Source organism: Poecilia reticulata, linkage group LG1 (genome assembly GCF_000633615.1).
Source record: "Poecilia reticulata strain Guanapo linkage group LG1, Guppy_female_1.0+MT, whole genome shotgun sequence".
NCBI classification, from domain to species: domain Eukaryota; kingdom Metazoa; phylum Chordata; class Actinopteri; order Cyprinodontiformes; family Poeciliidae; genus Poecilia; species Poecilia reticulata.
Genome location: NC_024331.1, coordinates 12,538,285 through 12,554,952, shown reverse-complemented (window position 1 = coordinate 12,554,952; position 16,668 = coordinate 12,538,285). Strand labels below are relative to the sequence as shown.

The following is a 16,668-nucleotide window of genomic DNA, read 5'->3' as shown; positions in this document are numbered from 1 at the left end:
CTAAAACCAGTAAAGTAATCCCTCTCTCTGCAGCTTGTCCATCAGGACACTTTAAGGTGGGGCCAGGAAGTGGAGGCTGCTCTTCCTGTCCAGATAACAGCAACACCAGGATCCCAGACTCCACCTACTTCTACTACTACTACTATAATAATAATAATAATAATAATAATTAATGATGTTTATATCAGCATCATAACAACAGATCAGTATTAAAGTTAGGGTTGAATTTTAAAGCAGAGTTGAGGTACAAAGCAATATCCCAAAATGTAAATTTCTTACAGTACAGCATCCCTAAGGTGAAACCTGGTGCTGGTAGGATCATACTTAAGGGGTGCACCTATCTCAGGAGGAAAGGGGAAGCTGGTTGGAACTGACAAGGAGATAGATGGAGCTAAAAAGAGCACAAAAAAAAAACTTGCTAGAGGTTCCAAATGTCTTGAGGCGGAGGCAGCAGTTCACCCTCCAGCAGGATAGCAACCGTAAACATGCAGGTGTTAAATCCATGCTGGAATGGCCGAGTCAAGGTCTAGAGCTAAACCAAACTGAGAATGTGCTGCAAGACATACATGTAAAAAATATGCAGCTGAGAAAGCTTGCATTGACAGCTGGTTCTGCAAGGCTGGATGTGAACGTTTCTCAAAACTCTGTAAATACGTGACTGTTTTAGAGTTTTAGGGGAAGTCAAAGAGGTTGGGTTGCTTCAGTATCCTGCTGATTGAGGGTGAAGTCAGTCAAACTACGTAAGATCATATTTCAGAGAGAAGCATTGTGGGATCTTGTTACAGCCGTATAAAAGCCTTCATGTGCAATAAGCAAAAGTTCATCTGGAGGCAACATGTCTCATTTTACAAGCAACATCCCATCATATGGCTGAAGAATGATGTCACTTTAACAAACCATGATATGATGAAAGAGCTTGTGAGATCTTATGGATGGATATGCAAATGTAACAGTAGACTCAAAACTCAACTGACTGTCATAGTTTTGTTTCATCGGATGCTGAGAAAAAGGGATGTAAGAAACAACTTCAAGTTTTGCTGGTGACCATGCAGGAGTTAAAAATTCTTGTTTGAACCACATCTGTGGGCGGTGGCGGTTTGACCTCACAGAACTACCCACTAAGTGTGTGGCTGAGTTTTGACGATGAGAGGGTCGTCTTTTGAACAGAGCTCTGATGCTTGCTGTAAGTTAGAGCAACTCACAATCCATGATAACTGAGCTTAAAAAAGCAACATTTAGAAAACGTGTTAAATCAACTTGATGAACTTTAATTTATGGGTTAAAGCAAAAACTAGTTTCTGGTTGACTTTACTTCTACTCTCAAGGCAGCAGATGAGTTTCCTTTTTCAAGTTTAAATGTTTTGCAGAGTTGGGCACAATTGGATCAAAACACTAAGGGAAGTCATGGGGTTTTTCTCAGTTGCTTTGGTGCATTTCTCTAAGAGTTCGTAAAATTCTTATAACTGTGGGCACCACACAACACCCCTGAAATTCTGCAGGGAATACAGAGTACAAGGGGGTACAGAGGACGGATGCATATATAGGTAGATAACAAATGACAGAAAACTTCAGTTTCACTGCTGAATCTTTATTTTATTTTTGCTGATTTGTTTCTTTGAATTCAATTCTTTTGATTCCTTTTTACTTTTTACTTGGTCTCAAACTTGACTCCATTCACATATGTCTCCTCCACAACGGTGGTCTTTGTAATCACTGAAAAAAAATGGAGAAATAAGATTAGTTTTTACTTTTTTTTTTTTTTTACAAAACCCTCATATTTTATTTATGTTGAAATATAATAGATGTTTCTCACCTTTTCTTGAGCTTGAACTGGAGATGAAAAAAAATGGAAAGACAACAATTAATAATTAAAATTTACATTTACTCACTCTTTTTATTTTATTATTATCTGTAATATTTGTGTACATGCATCTTCCTAGCTCTCACGTGCAGCCTTCCCCATCAAGCAGCCTCCTGTACTCTGAAATCTCCATCTCCAGACGGGTCTTGATGTCCAGAAGAGTGCCGTACTTCTGTTCGTTTTCTTTGATGTTTTCGGTCAGACTTAACAACTGGGCCTCCAGGCCTGTGACAACTTCCTGGAGACCTGATAGCTGGTTAGCGTAGCGTTGCTGAGTCTCCAGCAGAGATGCCTCCAGAGATGATTTCTGTTGTGGAGGAAGAAAAGGTTTTTGTTTTGTTTTTTTCATAGTTTGGTTCAACTGCATGGGAAGGAAAACTGAATGGAGTGAAAATGTGAAAAGGAAAAGGTGAGGCCTACCATACTCAGAAGTGACTGCAGTTCAATCTGATATTTCTGCAGGATGTTCTTCTGCTCTTTAATTTCATTGCGGGATGTCTGAAGATTGGTTGTTTGTTCTACTACATYCTTCTCCACCACTAAAGTCTGAACAGAAACAAATCAAATGTTGTTGGAGTCCAGTGAAGCTCTGTTGGACTGTAAGGACTGCAGCTTTGTGTCTCACCTTGTTCTGGTACCACAGCTCAAGATCCTTGCGGTTCTTGCCGATAAGAGCCTCRTAGTGCTCCCTGATCTCCGTCATGATCTGGTTCAGGTCAACTTGAGAACCAGCGTCCACCTCCACGTTAACCTGGCCGCTCATCTGCTTCCTCAGCTGAGCCAAGTCCTGCAGGGGGATAAGCATGGTGTTTATCACCTACACTGTTGGACAAATAGCAGACATTTGCTAATAGGAGACGACAGCAATGCACAGAAATTTAAAGAGAGAAGGATGCAGCAGTGGAAAAACCAAAGGGTTACTTAGCTGTTGATTTACTACCAAAGATAAGATTTCTTCATTTGTTAGATGCAACTAGAGAAGGGATTACACTTCATCTATCTCTTGTAAATTTCTGCTACTAATAGTTGATGTGAAACAGTTTTATCAATCACAGAAGAGTAGCTTATTGTTCTGTGTAGAATTGGTAAAGACAATTTTGGTTTTTTCCTACAGCTCTCGGTTTCCTCTCCAGCTTTACCTCCTCGTGGTTCTTCTTCAGCATAATGAGCTCCTCCTTCAGAGTCTCCAGCTGAGTCTCCAGATCCATTTTGCACAAAGTGAGATCATCCATGACTCTCTTCAGTCCAGCGATGTCGGCCTCTACAGCCTGCTTCATGCTCAGCTCGTTCTCATATCTGAGAAAAGTTCAGAAGGAAGGACAGAACAGGTCAGAGAGGCTTCACGGAATAGATACGACTTTTATGTAAGGCCTGAGTTCACGTTATGATGCATGAGTGAAATATTACAAGAGTTGCTAGGGAGCAAACACTCAAAAAAAACACTCACTTTACTTTAAAGTCGTCAGTGGCCAGTTTTGAATTGTCAATCTCCAAGTAGATCCTTGCGTTGACCATGACGGCTTCTCGGATCTGAGAATGAAAAGGAGAAACATCAGGGTAAAATACACCTTTCTTTTAGTTTTTACAATTTGACATTGAGTTTTACTCCAAAACTTGTAAACTTCTAAAAGCAATCACACTTCTGGGTGTTTTCTTCTTACCTTGTTCTGCAGATCTTCGATGGTGGCCATGTAGGCACTGTAATCATGGCTGATCACAGTTTTGCTTGAGTACCACTCTGCGATCTGCTTTTCCAGCCGTTCGTTCTCCTTCTCCAGCTTGTGCACCTTCTCCAGGTAGGAGGCCAGACGGTCGTTCAGGTTCTGAAGCGTGGCCTTCTCGTTGGCATCAACGTGCAGATCGAGATCCTTCATGTTGATGGCTCCTAAACGGGACAAGTAGTCAATCTGGCCTATTGAGATGCGGGTGCCAGAACCCCCTGCTCCGCCGTAGACGCTCATGGTCTTCTGACCGACGGATTTCTGGCCGAAGGATCTGTTGGAGAGAGACATCTTGGAGAGTTTGGATCTGAACCAGCAAAAACAACTGGAGATGATCTGCAGTGCAAAACACCACTGGGACGCCCGGTTATATAGCAAAGTGGGAAGGGCCTGGAGCTTCAGGTGAAAGGAGGAATGCTGCTCACAGACACCGTACACTTTGCTATGCAAAGTTTTCATCACCTTGGGTGTGGAGACTATTGCTTAGGGGACTGATTCTTATCTTTTTGAGTCAAACTTGTGAATCCACATTGTTGTCTTTATCACCAAAGGACTGTCATTAGATGAAACCCTTTATCATTTCCATGTGTGCATATGACAATAGATAAAGATTGGATTAATTTATGCAACACTGCAGGAGCCACTTATCATAATGTTGAAAATGCCTGTAATTTGGTGACTTATTGCCATAAAACAGATGCCAGTCGCTCCTCTGACCGCCACCACCAAGCAAGGTTTGGTGACTTATTGCACCAAATTGAATGGACAGAAGGTAGGTATAGCCATGTATAATTTTAACATAAAGAAAGTTGCTCAAGAGAAGTTTTGCTCAGAGCTGAGGAGGTACTTTTTGTGATGTCAACATGCTGCTGTTCACTGAACACCATGGATATTGTCAGATGTGGAACACGATCACTTTGGAGTAAATCAGGGCAAGGCTGGGTAGAATAGACCTGACCCGCCAAAATATAGTCAGAGGAAACGGGGCAATGCTCACATGCTGAAGATGGTAAGCTACATTGTAGCCACATCTGTCCTGGGGCAGACAGATAGAAGGGAGGTTGCCATAAAACAGATGCCAGTCGCTCCTCTGACCACCACCACCAGGTAAGCTGGGTGAAGTGCTTTGCCCATGGACACAATAACTGAGATGGACAGAGAGGGGGTTCGAACCATCAAATCACTGTTTTACAGGACAAACTCGTACCTCCTTGAGTCCCTGAGCCACCAAGTAGGTGTGCAGAGGCTGTCCAAGCAGATGTTGAGGTAGAAACCTCAACAACAGGTTTCTACCTCAACCCCCTGAATGTTGGGGTTCACCTCAGTGAACAAGAGGGTAGTCTCTCTCCGCCTATGTGTGGAGAGGACAGGTTCTGACTGTTGTCTGTGCTTATGAGCCCAATGGTAGGTCAGAGTATTCACCCTTTTTGGAGTCAGTAGAGTTTCTGCTGGAGGGGGCTCCACCTGGGGACGTTCTTGTCCTGTTGGGGGATTTCAACGGTCAAGTGGGCAACGAAAAGATGAGATCTGGATGGGTGTGGTTACCCTCACTCTGAACCCGCGGGGAGTTTTGTTATTCCAAACGTTTGTGGCAAGAAGGGTTCACATGTGCATTTTCTTTAACTCGGTTCACAATGCACTTTGTTTGAGGTTATTATAATAATGCATGATTGCTATAGATATTTATCAATGTAGACTAAGTCCTTTGGAAGAACCAATCATATTTGTGTTGAGGCACAACCAGAGGCAGACCAGGGAGGAAAAGTTGGCCCAGCAGTTCTTGACAAACTGTCCCACCTTCAACTGCTCAGCATGAATTTATTATACACATAGAAATACATATTTACATTGAACGTTTAAACCAAGCAGTCTGTAAGGAACTCCTGGGCCAACTTTTCTCCCCAGTTTGGCGCTACCCCTGAACACAACATGTCAAGGATGCTTTGCTGTTTTTTTTTTTTCTGTAATCGTTTCAGATTGAACAAGTGGCTGAGGAGAGAGAAGTCTGGGCCTCCTTTCTTCAGCTGCTACCCCCGTGACCCAACCCCGGATAAGCGGAAGAAAATGGATCAATCATTTCACAACTTCAGACCGCTGTCAAACTGATGAACAGGGTGAGGCCAAAAACAGCAGCTCCAAGAATGCGTCTTTTCATTCCAGAAATGTTCAGCTCCTTCCACTCAGCAGAGGACACCTGTCATCGCAGCTTGTCAACAGTTTCTAGTGAGTTAATACAACGAGCCRAGCATTTTGATTAAATTAAGATAATACTGAAATAAAAGGCAGTTAGTCCCTCCAAACCAGCCTTTTTATGCTAAATTTACACCATTTAGATTTTATTTACATTTCAATTAAAGCTGAGTTTCACAAACACACTCGCCTTGAGGCCCCTTCAATCATCAAATTTTATTACCAGGACAAGCTTGCAACACAACTWTCTACCATTCATTTTTTTGTTGATCTCTTTTTGTAACTGTGTGATGTCATAAAATGTTGCTCAACCTGAATCCTCCAAAGTAAAAAAACAAAAATACCGTCAGGGATCACTGCAGCTCCTCTAGGGGGCATATAAACACATCTTATGCGTTCCAGTGAGGCTTGTTGTTTCACATAAAAGGAACCTTTAGAGAACAACAATCTTTATTGCCCCTGGGCACATCAACGTGCCCCTGGGCAAGGCACTTAAACCCAACTTCTCTATCAATCTATCTACCAGTATATAAACATGTATGCATTTTTGAGTGCTGCATAAGTTCAGTCCATTTACCGTTTTAAAGTAATTCATGAAAACACAAAAAGCATTGATTGAATTTAGAAAGGTATCAGCTTGTAAAGTCATATCACAGTCTGTACAAATGTGCAATTATATCATCAGAGAGAACTATTATTAGTAAAGGGCTGATTTTATCTTTTGCTTTGCCGACTGCACTTGATTGCAACATTCACCTTTCTTCTCCCTGCTTTACAAACCATTGACACTCCTCTCACCTTTAGTGCTACACTCTAGAGAGGCAGAGATTCCTCAGTGTGCCTCACCCACATTGTGCAATGAGAATGCATTTTTTTACTCTATTAGCTTCTGCATGTTAAACAACTTGTGTTGGAACAGTCTGCAGTCTAAATTTTAAAAATCACATTCATTTATTGAAAGTCAGTCGCGAGAATATCCAGCTTCTCAAACATCATATTTTTCTAACACAACCTGCATGACAGAAGATGTATCTATGACTACAGTTGTCTGTGGTTATATGAACCTACAATAAAAAAATACTGGTTGATCCAAGGAATCTGTGCTTCTCGTTTCATTTTTACCCAGGAAGCACATTTGCTAAWCCGTTAGTGAAACAGTCACTGATACTGACTACTATATATTCCATTAAGGAACAGTCATTTTAACATTACATACACCTTTCTGAACAGGCGAGGGCGCACTTTCTCCGTCTATAATCAGACATTAAAGCGACTTGAAACCATTCCTCCCTCCCTGGCAACCCCAGACCCGGGCCCCCATCAGACACGGGCCCCATAGCTCCGCACCTGGACCCAAGAGAGGAGAACCGTGGAGTCCATGTAGCTGGTTAGCCATCTGGAGACAAGCTGGGGACTGATCATCATTGCTGGCTGGGTCACCAAGGAGAGAGTGTGATGCTGAAAGATCCGAAACACCCAATGACTCCAGGAACATCACTGTCGATTTGTCCAGATGTATCAGTGGATGGAATTACACATATATCTAGGCCTGTCACGATAATCAATAAATCAATTTATCACACACACAATAAATTAAAACCAACTCAATAATTTCCACTGGCATGATTTATTATCTGGTTTTTTCTCTTTATACCAAAAACTGGAGGATAAAAGTTTTCAGTTTGCTGCTTTGTTCTCAACTAGCCCTTTTTTGAAAAACAATTTTGTTTACAAAGAGTTCAAAATTATTTTTTTGTTTTGTTTATTTATTTTGGATATTTAAAGTGTCTTCCAGTTCCAGTGTTAAATGTTCATTAGAATTTAAAGTTTATTGGTCTAAGAATGTTTTCTTGTATTATTATGCAATTACCATTATATTTTTTAAAAATGTTCTCAAAAAACAATGTTATTGTTTATCGCAATAACTTTTTGAACAATTTATCATCCAGCAGAATTTGTTATCATGGCAGGCCAACATATATCACTTTATTAGGACACTAAGATGACATCAGTCATTCCCATTCACACACTGATTCACACACTGCTGGAAAACTACTGGACTGTAGCCAAAGCTGCCCTGGGCCTGTCTGACGGAAGCGAGGCTGCTGTACCGCGCCCTCGGCCTCTGAGCACCACCGGCAGGCGTCTTGTTCAAGAACACAACAACAGAGACGGACGGTGCACGGTTGAAAACTAAAGAATATTGCAGAAGAAAACTTCCAGCAGGGCCCAAGTCCTCCAAGAACCTTTCAGGAATTGTAACGTCACAAGAGAGCTGACAGACTGGTGGAGCTCTGGGACCCTCTGCTGGAAGAGAATGGGTTTGGTTGGCCTGGAGGATTTGCTATCTGAGGCGAGTCACACTGACGATTGACCATGTGTCAGATGGAGATGGAAATCACCTGTGGTCTGGGTCAGAGCTGGAAACATGGAAGAGTGGACCGGTCACACACCGGCAATATGACAGAGGAGAGTGGTCGCTGTCATCGGGTGAAATAAGTGCAGCTCAATCTGACAGAGATTATGTGGCGAAACCTGAAAAGGGCTGTTCACAGCCGATCCCCAAGAAACCTGACAGAGTTTGAAGAGTTTTGGAAGGAAGCCCGACTGAGACCTGTCCACACAGACCACAGTGACTTGAAGGAGGTAAGTATTCATGCAGTTACTTTTATTGAACATTTTAATTTGTAGAAAAATCAGTTTTCAGTTTGACAGTTTTTTTTTTGTTTGTTTTAGTCGAAAACATTCAATTTTGTTGATTATGATTGATTTGTAGAAGCAACAGAGGGATAAAACGCCCAAGAGAGAGAATATTTTTTACAGACACTGTAGATGAAGGCAGAGGAGCAAATACTTTTGTCATGAATGCATGAATTCGTAAACTAATGAATATGATGAAATGTCTGCCTGACTGCAGGTTACATTGAGAAACCTGCATCTTTTTATTTGATGTAGACGGCATCAAATAAAAAGATGTGAATACATATTTCAACAGAACTCTGCAGACTATAATTATATTTTATATACATTTAAATGATCCCTCTCTACTTATTCCATCCTTAATGTTTGAGTCCATTAATTTCAATGAGTGCATATTAATATGAACAAACAATACTGGACTGGTTCACCGCGCTCAGTCTGGTTCAGATTAGTTGTGGTACTGTGAGATAGATTTTTATTTGTAAAGACAGAGACGTGAATGAGCATAATAGGGGAAACAATCCTGTTTTGTGTTTGACAAATACACATGAATTTGTGAGCTGCAGCATCTTTGTTGCATTTTGCGGTTTTTCCATTTCTTTTTACTTTATCTGATCCGCATCAGCGCTCTTGGAGGAGTCAACCTCTTTTCTATCCACCGTTTTCACTGCAAAAAAGTGACGAAACGAGATTTATTGATACTTTATATTCTGCAAAACGATCATTTAAAAATAGTGAAAGGAAAAAATCTCTTACCTTATTTAGAGCCGCTGTTGGAGAATAAAAAGAAAACATTAGCTTACGTTTTGTAAAATGTTTTACTTTATGTTCATTATTTGTAATATTAGTGTACATGCATCTTCCTAGCTCTCACCTGTCGTCCTCCCCATCGAGTAGCCTCCTGTACTCTACAATCTCTGCCTCCAGACGGGTTGTGAGGTCCAGAAGAGTGTCGTACATCTGTCTCTTCTCCTCTATCGCAGCATTAACTTCTGAAATTTGAGCTTCCAGGTCCGTGACCACAACCTGCAAACCTGCCAGCTGGGCAGCGTAGCCTTGCTGAGTCTCTTGCAGAGATTCTTCCAGAGATAATTTCTGATGGAAAGGATGGATAATGAACAGATACGTTAAGTTGTGTCTTGGTAAATGATTTATCATCTTCTGGTAACAGTGAAACACAACATTCCCTCACAAAAACTTGCATCAGCTTGGTTTGTCAAAAGAACTGTGCAAGTTTTATTTATTGTGTAAAGATGTTGGATTCTGTATGTCCTGTTTAGAATGAGTTGACATTACTGCATGCAAACGTTTCCAAATGTAGCTGCTAAAAACAACATCAAACAGCATGTACCAGCCAACAACTGCATCACTATGTGGCAAAATGTACAATTCTCAAACTGTACTGATTAGGTTTTTGTAAAATAAAAAAAATAGTAAATAAAATAAATAGAGCAAATGTATCTATTACATTTTTCAGCTGAAAAGCAGATTATCTCTACTTTGTATTCAAAGTTAAATCTCCTAGTAGGATTTTAGAACAAAAAGTTGGCATTTTTCTTGGAAAATTAAATGCATTAACTTCAGTTACATGTAAAAGTAATTTGTGACGTAAAGGGGACAAACTTGGTCATATAAAGGAAACCATAAAATGATGCTGGATGTCAGTTTTTCTACCTCCATGGACCAATATGGGACACGTAAATGTCTCGGTTAGCAGTAGGACGTACCACACGGAAACTGGACTGCAGGTCAATCTGAAGCCTCTGCACGATGGCCTTCAGGTCTTTCATCTCCAAGCGGAATCCCTCCAGGCTGGTTGGTTGTTCTACAACCTTCCCCTCCAATGTCATCTGGGCAGAAAGACAACATTAACTATTATTACCACTCCAGACGCCTCTCGATTAGTTCTTGCTGTGTTGAATATGTGATTTTTTTTTATTTTTTATGTCTCGCCTTGTTCTGGTACCACATCTCAACGTCTTTGCTGTTCTTGGCGATGAGAGCCTCGTAGTGCTCCCTGAGCTCCGTCATGGTCTGGCTCAGATCTGCTGGAGAAGGAACGTCGACCTCCACGTTAACCTGGTCGCCTATCTGCTCCCCCAGCAGAGAGATTTCCTGCAGGTGTTCAACAAATAACGGGGTTGAGTAAATGGAAGAAGACAAGAATTAAATGTGAGGAGAGGGGTGAAGCCAAATGCAGCAGAGCGGCTGATTTAAACTGAAATCTAAGAAAATGTTTCCTCTCTTTTATCAGGGGTATAAATTATGTACGATTGGGTTGGCACACCATGAAGAGAGAACTTAGAGTGAAACAACATTTTCCTTCAGTAAATAGCTGCTGCTGAGATGATGGATAATTGAGAACTCAAGTAATTTAACACAAATGAACTAAAATACTTCTCAGTTTTTTTTTTCTGTTGTCTTTAAACATGGTGTAGACCAGAAGTCCAAAACTCTCCTTCAGAGTCTAAATCATGTAACTTCTAGATGAAGAACACCCAAATCAAAAGGTTCAATGACCTCATCAATAAATCAAGCCATCGGGTTTCGCAGAGGCCTGGAAATGAGCCATCCTACTGATTTTATGGGTGTCGGACACAAACATGGACACAATGACACGCTGACACATCAGTAAACCTTAAAGCTGCTCTGCAAGGGATGTCATTTTCACTGCAGCCTTACCTCCTCATGGTCCCTCTTCAACATGATGAGCTCCTCCTTCAGAGACTCGCACAGAGTCTCCAGATGCAATTTCTCCAGAGTGAGATCATCCATGACTCTCTTCAGTCCAGTGATGTCGCCCTCTACAGCCTGCCTCATGCTCAGCTCGGTCTCAGATCTGATAAGGAAGGGCAGAACAGGTCAGAGAGGTTTCGGGACATACTTACGAGCAGAGGTTTTCTGATTGTGATGCATGAGCAAAATGTTACAACAGAAGATGAAAGTAAACACTTAGAGAAAACACTCACTTCATTTTAAAGTTGTCAGCAGCCAGTTTTGAATTATTAATTTCCAAGTCGATCTCAGTGCTGAGTGTGGTGGCATCTCGGATCTGAGGATGAAAAAGAAACATCAGGGTAAAATACACCTCTTTTTCTTTTACAATTTGACAGAGTTATACTCCGAAGCTTGTAAATTTCAGACTAACAGGGGTTGCAACGTTCTGGGTGTTTTCTTCTTACCTTGTTCTGCAGATCTTCGATGGTGGCCATGTAGGCACTGTAATCATGGCTGATCACAGTGTTGCTTGAGTACCACTCTGCGATCTGCTTTTCCAGCCGTTCGTTCTCCTTCTCCAGCTTGTGCACCTTCTCCAGGTAGGAGGCCAGACGATCGTTCAGGTTCTGAAGCGTGGCCTTCTCGTTGGCATCAACGTGGGGATCGAGATTATTGGCTCCTGAACCGGTCAAGTAGTCAATCTGGCCTACGGAGATGCGGGTGCCAGAACCCCCTGCTCCGCCGTAGACGCTCATGGTCTTCCGACCAGTGGACATCTGGCCAAAGGATCTGGAGGAGAGAGACATCTTGGAGAGTTTGGATCTGAACCAGCAAAAACAACTGGAGATGATCTGCAGTGCAAAACACCACCGGGACGCCCTGGTTATATGGCAAAGTGGGAAGGGCCTGGACATTCAGGTGAAACGAGGAATGCTGCTCACAGATCATACTGTACACTTTGCTATGCAAAGTTTTCATCAACAATAGTAGGGGAGCTGATTCCTATCTTTTCAAGTCAAACTTGTGGATCCACATTTTGTCTGGTTTCTTAATGAAAAGGTGGAAAGACATCATGCTTTGTGTATTTGGCTCGGCTCTATTTCGAAGTGACCTCGTTTCCACCGGCTCGACTCGGCTCTGTAGCACGGTGCCGCCACCTGGCGGTGGGCGGTGGGTATATGCTCAGCCTCCAGGCGCCATGTGCTTCATCACTTATGCTGCCTAACTAGCTGCTGTTTTTCTGAGACAAAAGATTCAGAGAGAGCTGAGCTATTGTATTGTTTTATAGCCTGTGATTGTAATTCAGGCATTTTAGGCAACCTTAAATATAGTAAAAAGGAGACAGATATATCTCCAAACTGCTCACCTGGCTGGAGAGAAGCAGCGGGATAGCTGTGTCTGAGTCGGTGTTCACCGTGGGGCTGCGTCGGGCTAACGAGGCTTTCCATTCTGTCCGCTAGGTTGACAAAAATTACTCATTCCTCACGGCTCCATCGAGCTGCCGCTGAATATCGAAATCGGAAGCAAAGAAAAGCCGGCATCTTTTAGTTCACCGCTTGTTTGTATCTTCCATCACTTCCATATTGCAGCGAGTTTGAAGCCTGTTTTTCTTGGTGCTGCTTCTGACCACGCCCACAGCCAATCAGTCACCTGTTCTTATTATCAGTGCTACCATAGCTGCTCCGAAGCAGGGTACTAAGCAGGGCCAGTCCCGAAAAACAGCCGGTGGAAAAGCTGGTAAAGCGAGTCGAGTAGAGCCGAGCCGAGTCGGTGGAAAAGGGGAGACTTGGGTCAAATCTGAGATGACCATTAATTTTATGTCTGTCAAACCATTTCTGTGTGGAATTGACCATCTTTAGGCTCACTGTCCTGCTGAATTATCGCAAATTTTCATATTTTTGTCCAAGTTTGTTTTCAATCTAAAATGTCATAGCATTCCAAAAAATCATGACTTTTCACCAAAGTTTCACAGGAGGAAGAAATGGCCCACATGTAGCTACACAACTCCTACACTATGCTTAGAGTAACAGTGCATATTCACTTTCTGCTACACACCAGACGCACCAGGGGAGTTTGTTGATGAAAATCAAATTATCGTTCTCATCTGACCGAAGTAAATGGTTCTACAGTTGTAGTAGCATTTTTTGATGGGAGAACAGAATGAGGCTGATCACTTTTAAGCCCCACAAACAGGTTATTGGGTTGATTTCATGTACTGATTTTTACAGATTTTTACAGTGGCTCTTTGCTGCACCGCATGTGAGCTTTGGAGATTTTTTTTTTACTTGTTTCCTGTTCACTGTTTGCAGTGAGAAGACAAATTCAACATCCTTCTGACTGTTCAAATCAGCTAATTTAAGCAGAGCTATTTCCTGACGTGTGAAGATCGCACAATAATCCACAAAGAAACAACTTTGTTAGGTTTTAAAAATTAATGTTTAACAAGGATATTGAAGACTAAGGACGTTAAATTGGCCAGTCACACTTCAGATCTGCATTTCAAACTGTTGACCACATTGCTCTTTTACACACGGTAGGTATCAAATGGGCATTTTAGGCTGTTTTAGATTATTTTATTTCAGGTCGTTCATGTTAATAATAAATCTTTAATGTAAATCAAGTAGGGTGTACCGCAGGGCTCAGCGCTGGGTCCATTGCTATTAACTTTTCATAAATGTAAATGTAAAATAATGTGAAAATACTCTACACCAAAAGATAGGGTTTGATTTTTTTTAATTATTATTATGATTGGCTATACCAACTCACAGATTGTGAAAAATAATTTATTGCTGTAGGTCACAAGTTCATCCTAGCTGCTCAGGAGGAGAGCGGCAGATGTCATGGTCAGACAGTGGAGCAGCGGGGGGTGGGTTGTGTCGTCAGACCGTCAGTTCCTGAAACTGCACAAAAAACCTTCTTGTAAAAGCGCATGCAGGGTCATTGTCCTTGTCCCCATGAATTTCTTCAGCTAACCAAATGCTGCAGCATTTGTTTCTCTCCCCAGCTTCCTTTTAACTACTGAATTGAAATTCTTCTTCACACAAAATAAATTACAAAGGGGCCACTTTGCTCTGAAGCCGGAGATTTACTTGTGGTTTTTCCGTTTCTAAAACTGCTTTTCCACAGCATAGCCAGGATATTTGGCTGTGTTGCTTTTGCCAGCAACCAAACTGAACAGGCTGAAGCCACAAATAACAGCTTGAAGAATGTTTGATCTCCACTTATAAATTGGTGTCTGATCATTAGAGACTGTTTAAGCTATTTTCATTGTGGCTACATTTTTTCTTTTCCAAATGTCACATAATTCATCTGATTTTTTTTATTTTTTATAAATATGGGTTTTATAATCTGTTTCGCCCACCAGCTCCCAAAAATGATGGAACATCACGTTGCTGAAGTTCTCGTTTCAGCAATATGGTAAAGGAATATTCATTAGAAAAAAAAACTTGATTAAAAATTTTAACTGGATTATCCAAGTTGTGATCACCGATACTGGGTCCAGTTTTAAAAACAAAAGTGAGAAGATTAAAAGACCAAAACCTGTAAAATTGTCCTTTATGATTTTTTAAGAGTTTATATATCTGATAGTAACTAAAAAACCAGAAGGAGTTAGATAAAAACACGTGTTAGGCTGCCAACGAGTAAAAGTTGTCATGCAAATATGCTCAGGCTTTTGTCTTTTATATAACAGAATACTGGCAAGGAAACTTAGATTTTCTACATTTTTAACTTTAATTGTCCCACGATTATCCAGATATGGAAAATGATGAAATCAGTTTTCACATTCATAGGTTTTACAGAGATACGCTGTTACACGATGAAAATCTAAACCTAGGAATGATATCAGAAATCCTTATTTGTGAACAAAGATTTGTGAGAATCTGTTGGAGAAACAAACGTGATCCCTTTCCTCTCTGACTCAAATTGGTTTGGATTTGTCTTATATTTCTCCATTCATTCTCTAAGAGTTTATTGAACCTAAATGAATAATAAATAAGAAAATATCAACATTATCTAACAGCCAGCAAAGAGTTTTCCTGACTGATGTTGAAAGCACCTCAGAAACTCGTTCTCTTTAGTAAACATTGGCACTGAAACCGGGTTTTGCAGTCACTCCCTCCTCTTTCTAAAGTCTCGGGGTCACTTCAGTTAGTTGACCTGATCACCTTGACAAGCTCGTCTCATAGCAACCGTATTTTCTTTCAACTTGTTTGTTTAAAAAATTCTCCTGGCTTCTAAGTTACAAAATGCTGCGGCACTTAAATGCTCAAAAAAATACCAACAGCCTCGGGAGCCACAGAGGATTGTGCTGCAAATATGCAACATATAAAACCTGTTTACAGGTGGAGTTATCAGATACCTCTCCTTGATGTTATGAATGAATTATGCTATTCTCCCTCTAGAGACTGGTAGAATGAGGAAAAACAGTTTATTGCATGGATTGTGTTGACTTTTTTTTATCTTATTTATGGCATATTTATAAAATAAAGATTAAAGCAACTCAAGCCTATTTTTCTTTAATTGTGCTTCTAAATCACAAATACAGTTAAAAATAAAAAGTAAAAAAATCTGATTTTTTTTCAGAGCAATGTGTATTCAGATAAATCCAAAAGGATGAAATTGATGTCTTTCTGTTGCCCTTTTGGCCTTTTTCTGCTTGGAGAGATCATCTCATTGTTTTGGATTCTGCCATCGCCACTAATGCCCCTTTTCCACCGGCTCTACTTCAACAACCCAGCCCGGCCCGGCCCGGCTCTGTTTCAGAGTAGTCACTATAGAGAGAAGTGCTTACATGAAAGGTTTGTGCAACACCTAACAAGTCCCTTAGTGCAAATATGAATTTTACTTATCTGGTGGGGAATCTGCAGTAGCACTCCAGGGTGTCAGGGTACTTTAACGAACTACATTCTTACTTATCTGTGCAAAAATAACAGCCTTAGCTAAGTTGAGCGTGGAATACAATACGTTTAAAATAACGGATAAAAAGGAGAAAGTTGTGCTACGAGTCCCTCCTGCTGATCAAATTTCCACATCACTTGGATTATTGAGAAGCGCTCATGGAGAGGTGAGTGTGAGAATGCATACCTTATCAGTTCAAAAACAAAACCAAACATGAATTCATAGGTTGTAAGGTGTTATCAGTTTAAATCCATATTTAGATGGTATAATTCAATCATGAGGAATCAGCTCCACTTATAACAACAGTCATTTGGGAGATTAATGGCACATCTCCTGTTTTGATCATCATCTTTTTATGTAAAAGGAAAGTCAAAGAAAATTTGCAATCCTTTAATTTAAACTTAATCCCAGATCTTAAAAACTACAGAAACACAGAAGGTAATTATTATTATTTTTTTATGTTTTGAGTTTGATACATTTTGTATCACAGTTACACAAGAAGAAACTACCTGACCAGCATTCCTTAAGCCCAAATAAAGCCTTCACTCATCACCGTATCTGGCCTCACCCTGCTTATCA

General features: G+C 40.9%; 2 protein-coding genes across 6 annotated transcripts; both read right to left on the bottom strand.

Annotated features, from left to right (window-relative positions):
* Positions 1–1,576: 1,576 nt before the first annotated feature.
* LOC103465206 (keratin, type I cytoskeletal 13-like) lies at positions 1,577–3,924 on the bottom strand. 3 transcript variants are annotated; one of them, XM_008409844.2, is made up of 8 exons: positions 3,523–3,924; positions 3,309–3,391; positions 3,001–3,157; positions 2,487–2,648; positions 2,282–2,407; positions 1,927–2,168; positions 1,814–1,830; positions 1,577–1,713 (listed from the first exon to the last, which is right to left on the bottom strand). In XM_008409844.2, the coding sequence occupies exons 1-6, from the start codon at positions 3,871–3,873 to the stop codon at positions 1,944–1,946; spliced, it is 1,104 nt and encodes a 367-aa protein (XP_008408066.1). In that variant the 5' UTR covers positions 3,874–3,924; the 3' UTR covers positions 1,577–1,713; positions 1,814–1,830; positions 1,927–1,943. The 3 variants fall into 3 exon arrangements, with proteins under 3 accessions (XP_008408066.1, XP_008408058.1, XP_008408074.1); XM_008409836.2 differs by having other exon boundaries at positions 1,579–1,713; positions 1,948–2,168; XM_008409852.2 differs by having other exon boundaries at positions 1,603–1,713; positions 1,931–2,168.
* A 5,304-nt stretch (positions 3,925–9,228) lies between these two features.
* LOC103465225 (keratin, type I cytoskeletal 13-like) lies at positions 9,229–15,409 on the bottom strand. 3 transcript variants are annotated; one of them, XM_008409879.2, is made up of 9 exons: positions 15,248–15,409; positions 13,957–14,090; positions 11,655–11,979; positions 11,442–11,524; positions 11,155–11,311; positions 10,426–10,587; positions 10,200–10,322; positions 9,347–9,567; positions 9,229–9,242 (listed from the first exon to the last, which is right to left on the bottom strand). In XM_008409879.2, the coding sequence occupies exons 3-9, from the start codon at positions 11,964–11,966 to the stop codon at positions 9,230–9,232; spliced, it is 1,071 nt and encodes a 356-aa protein (XP_008408101.1). In that variant the 5' UTR covers positions 11,967–11,979; positions 13,957–14,090; positions 15,248–15,409; the 3' UTR covers position 9,229. The 3 variants fall into 3 exon arrangements, with proteins under 3 accessions (XP_008408101.1, XP_008408092.1, XP_008408086.1); XM_008409870.2 differs by lacking the exons at positions 13,957–14,090; positions 15,248–15,409 and adding an exon at positions 12,557–12,875; XM_008409864.1 differs by lacking the exons at positions 13,957–14,090; positions 15,248–15,409 and having other exon boundaries at positions 11,655–12,353.
* Positions 15,410–16,668: the final 1,259 nt, after the last annotated feature.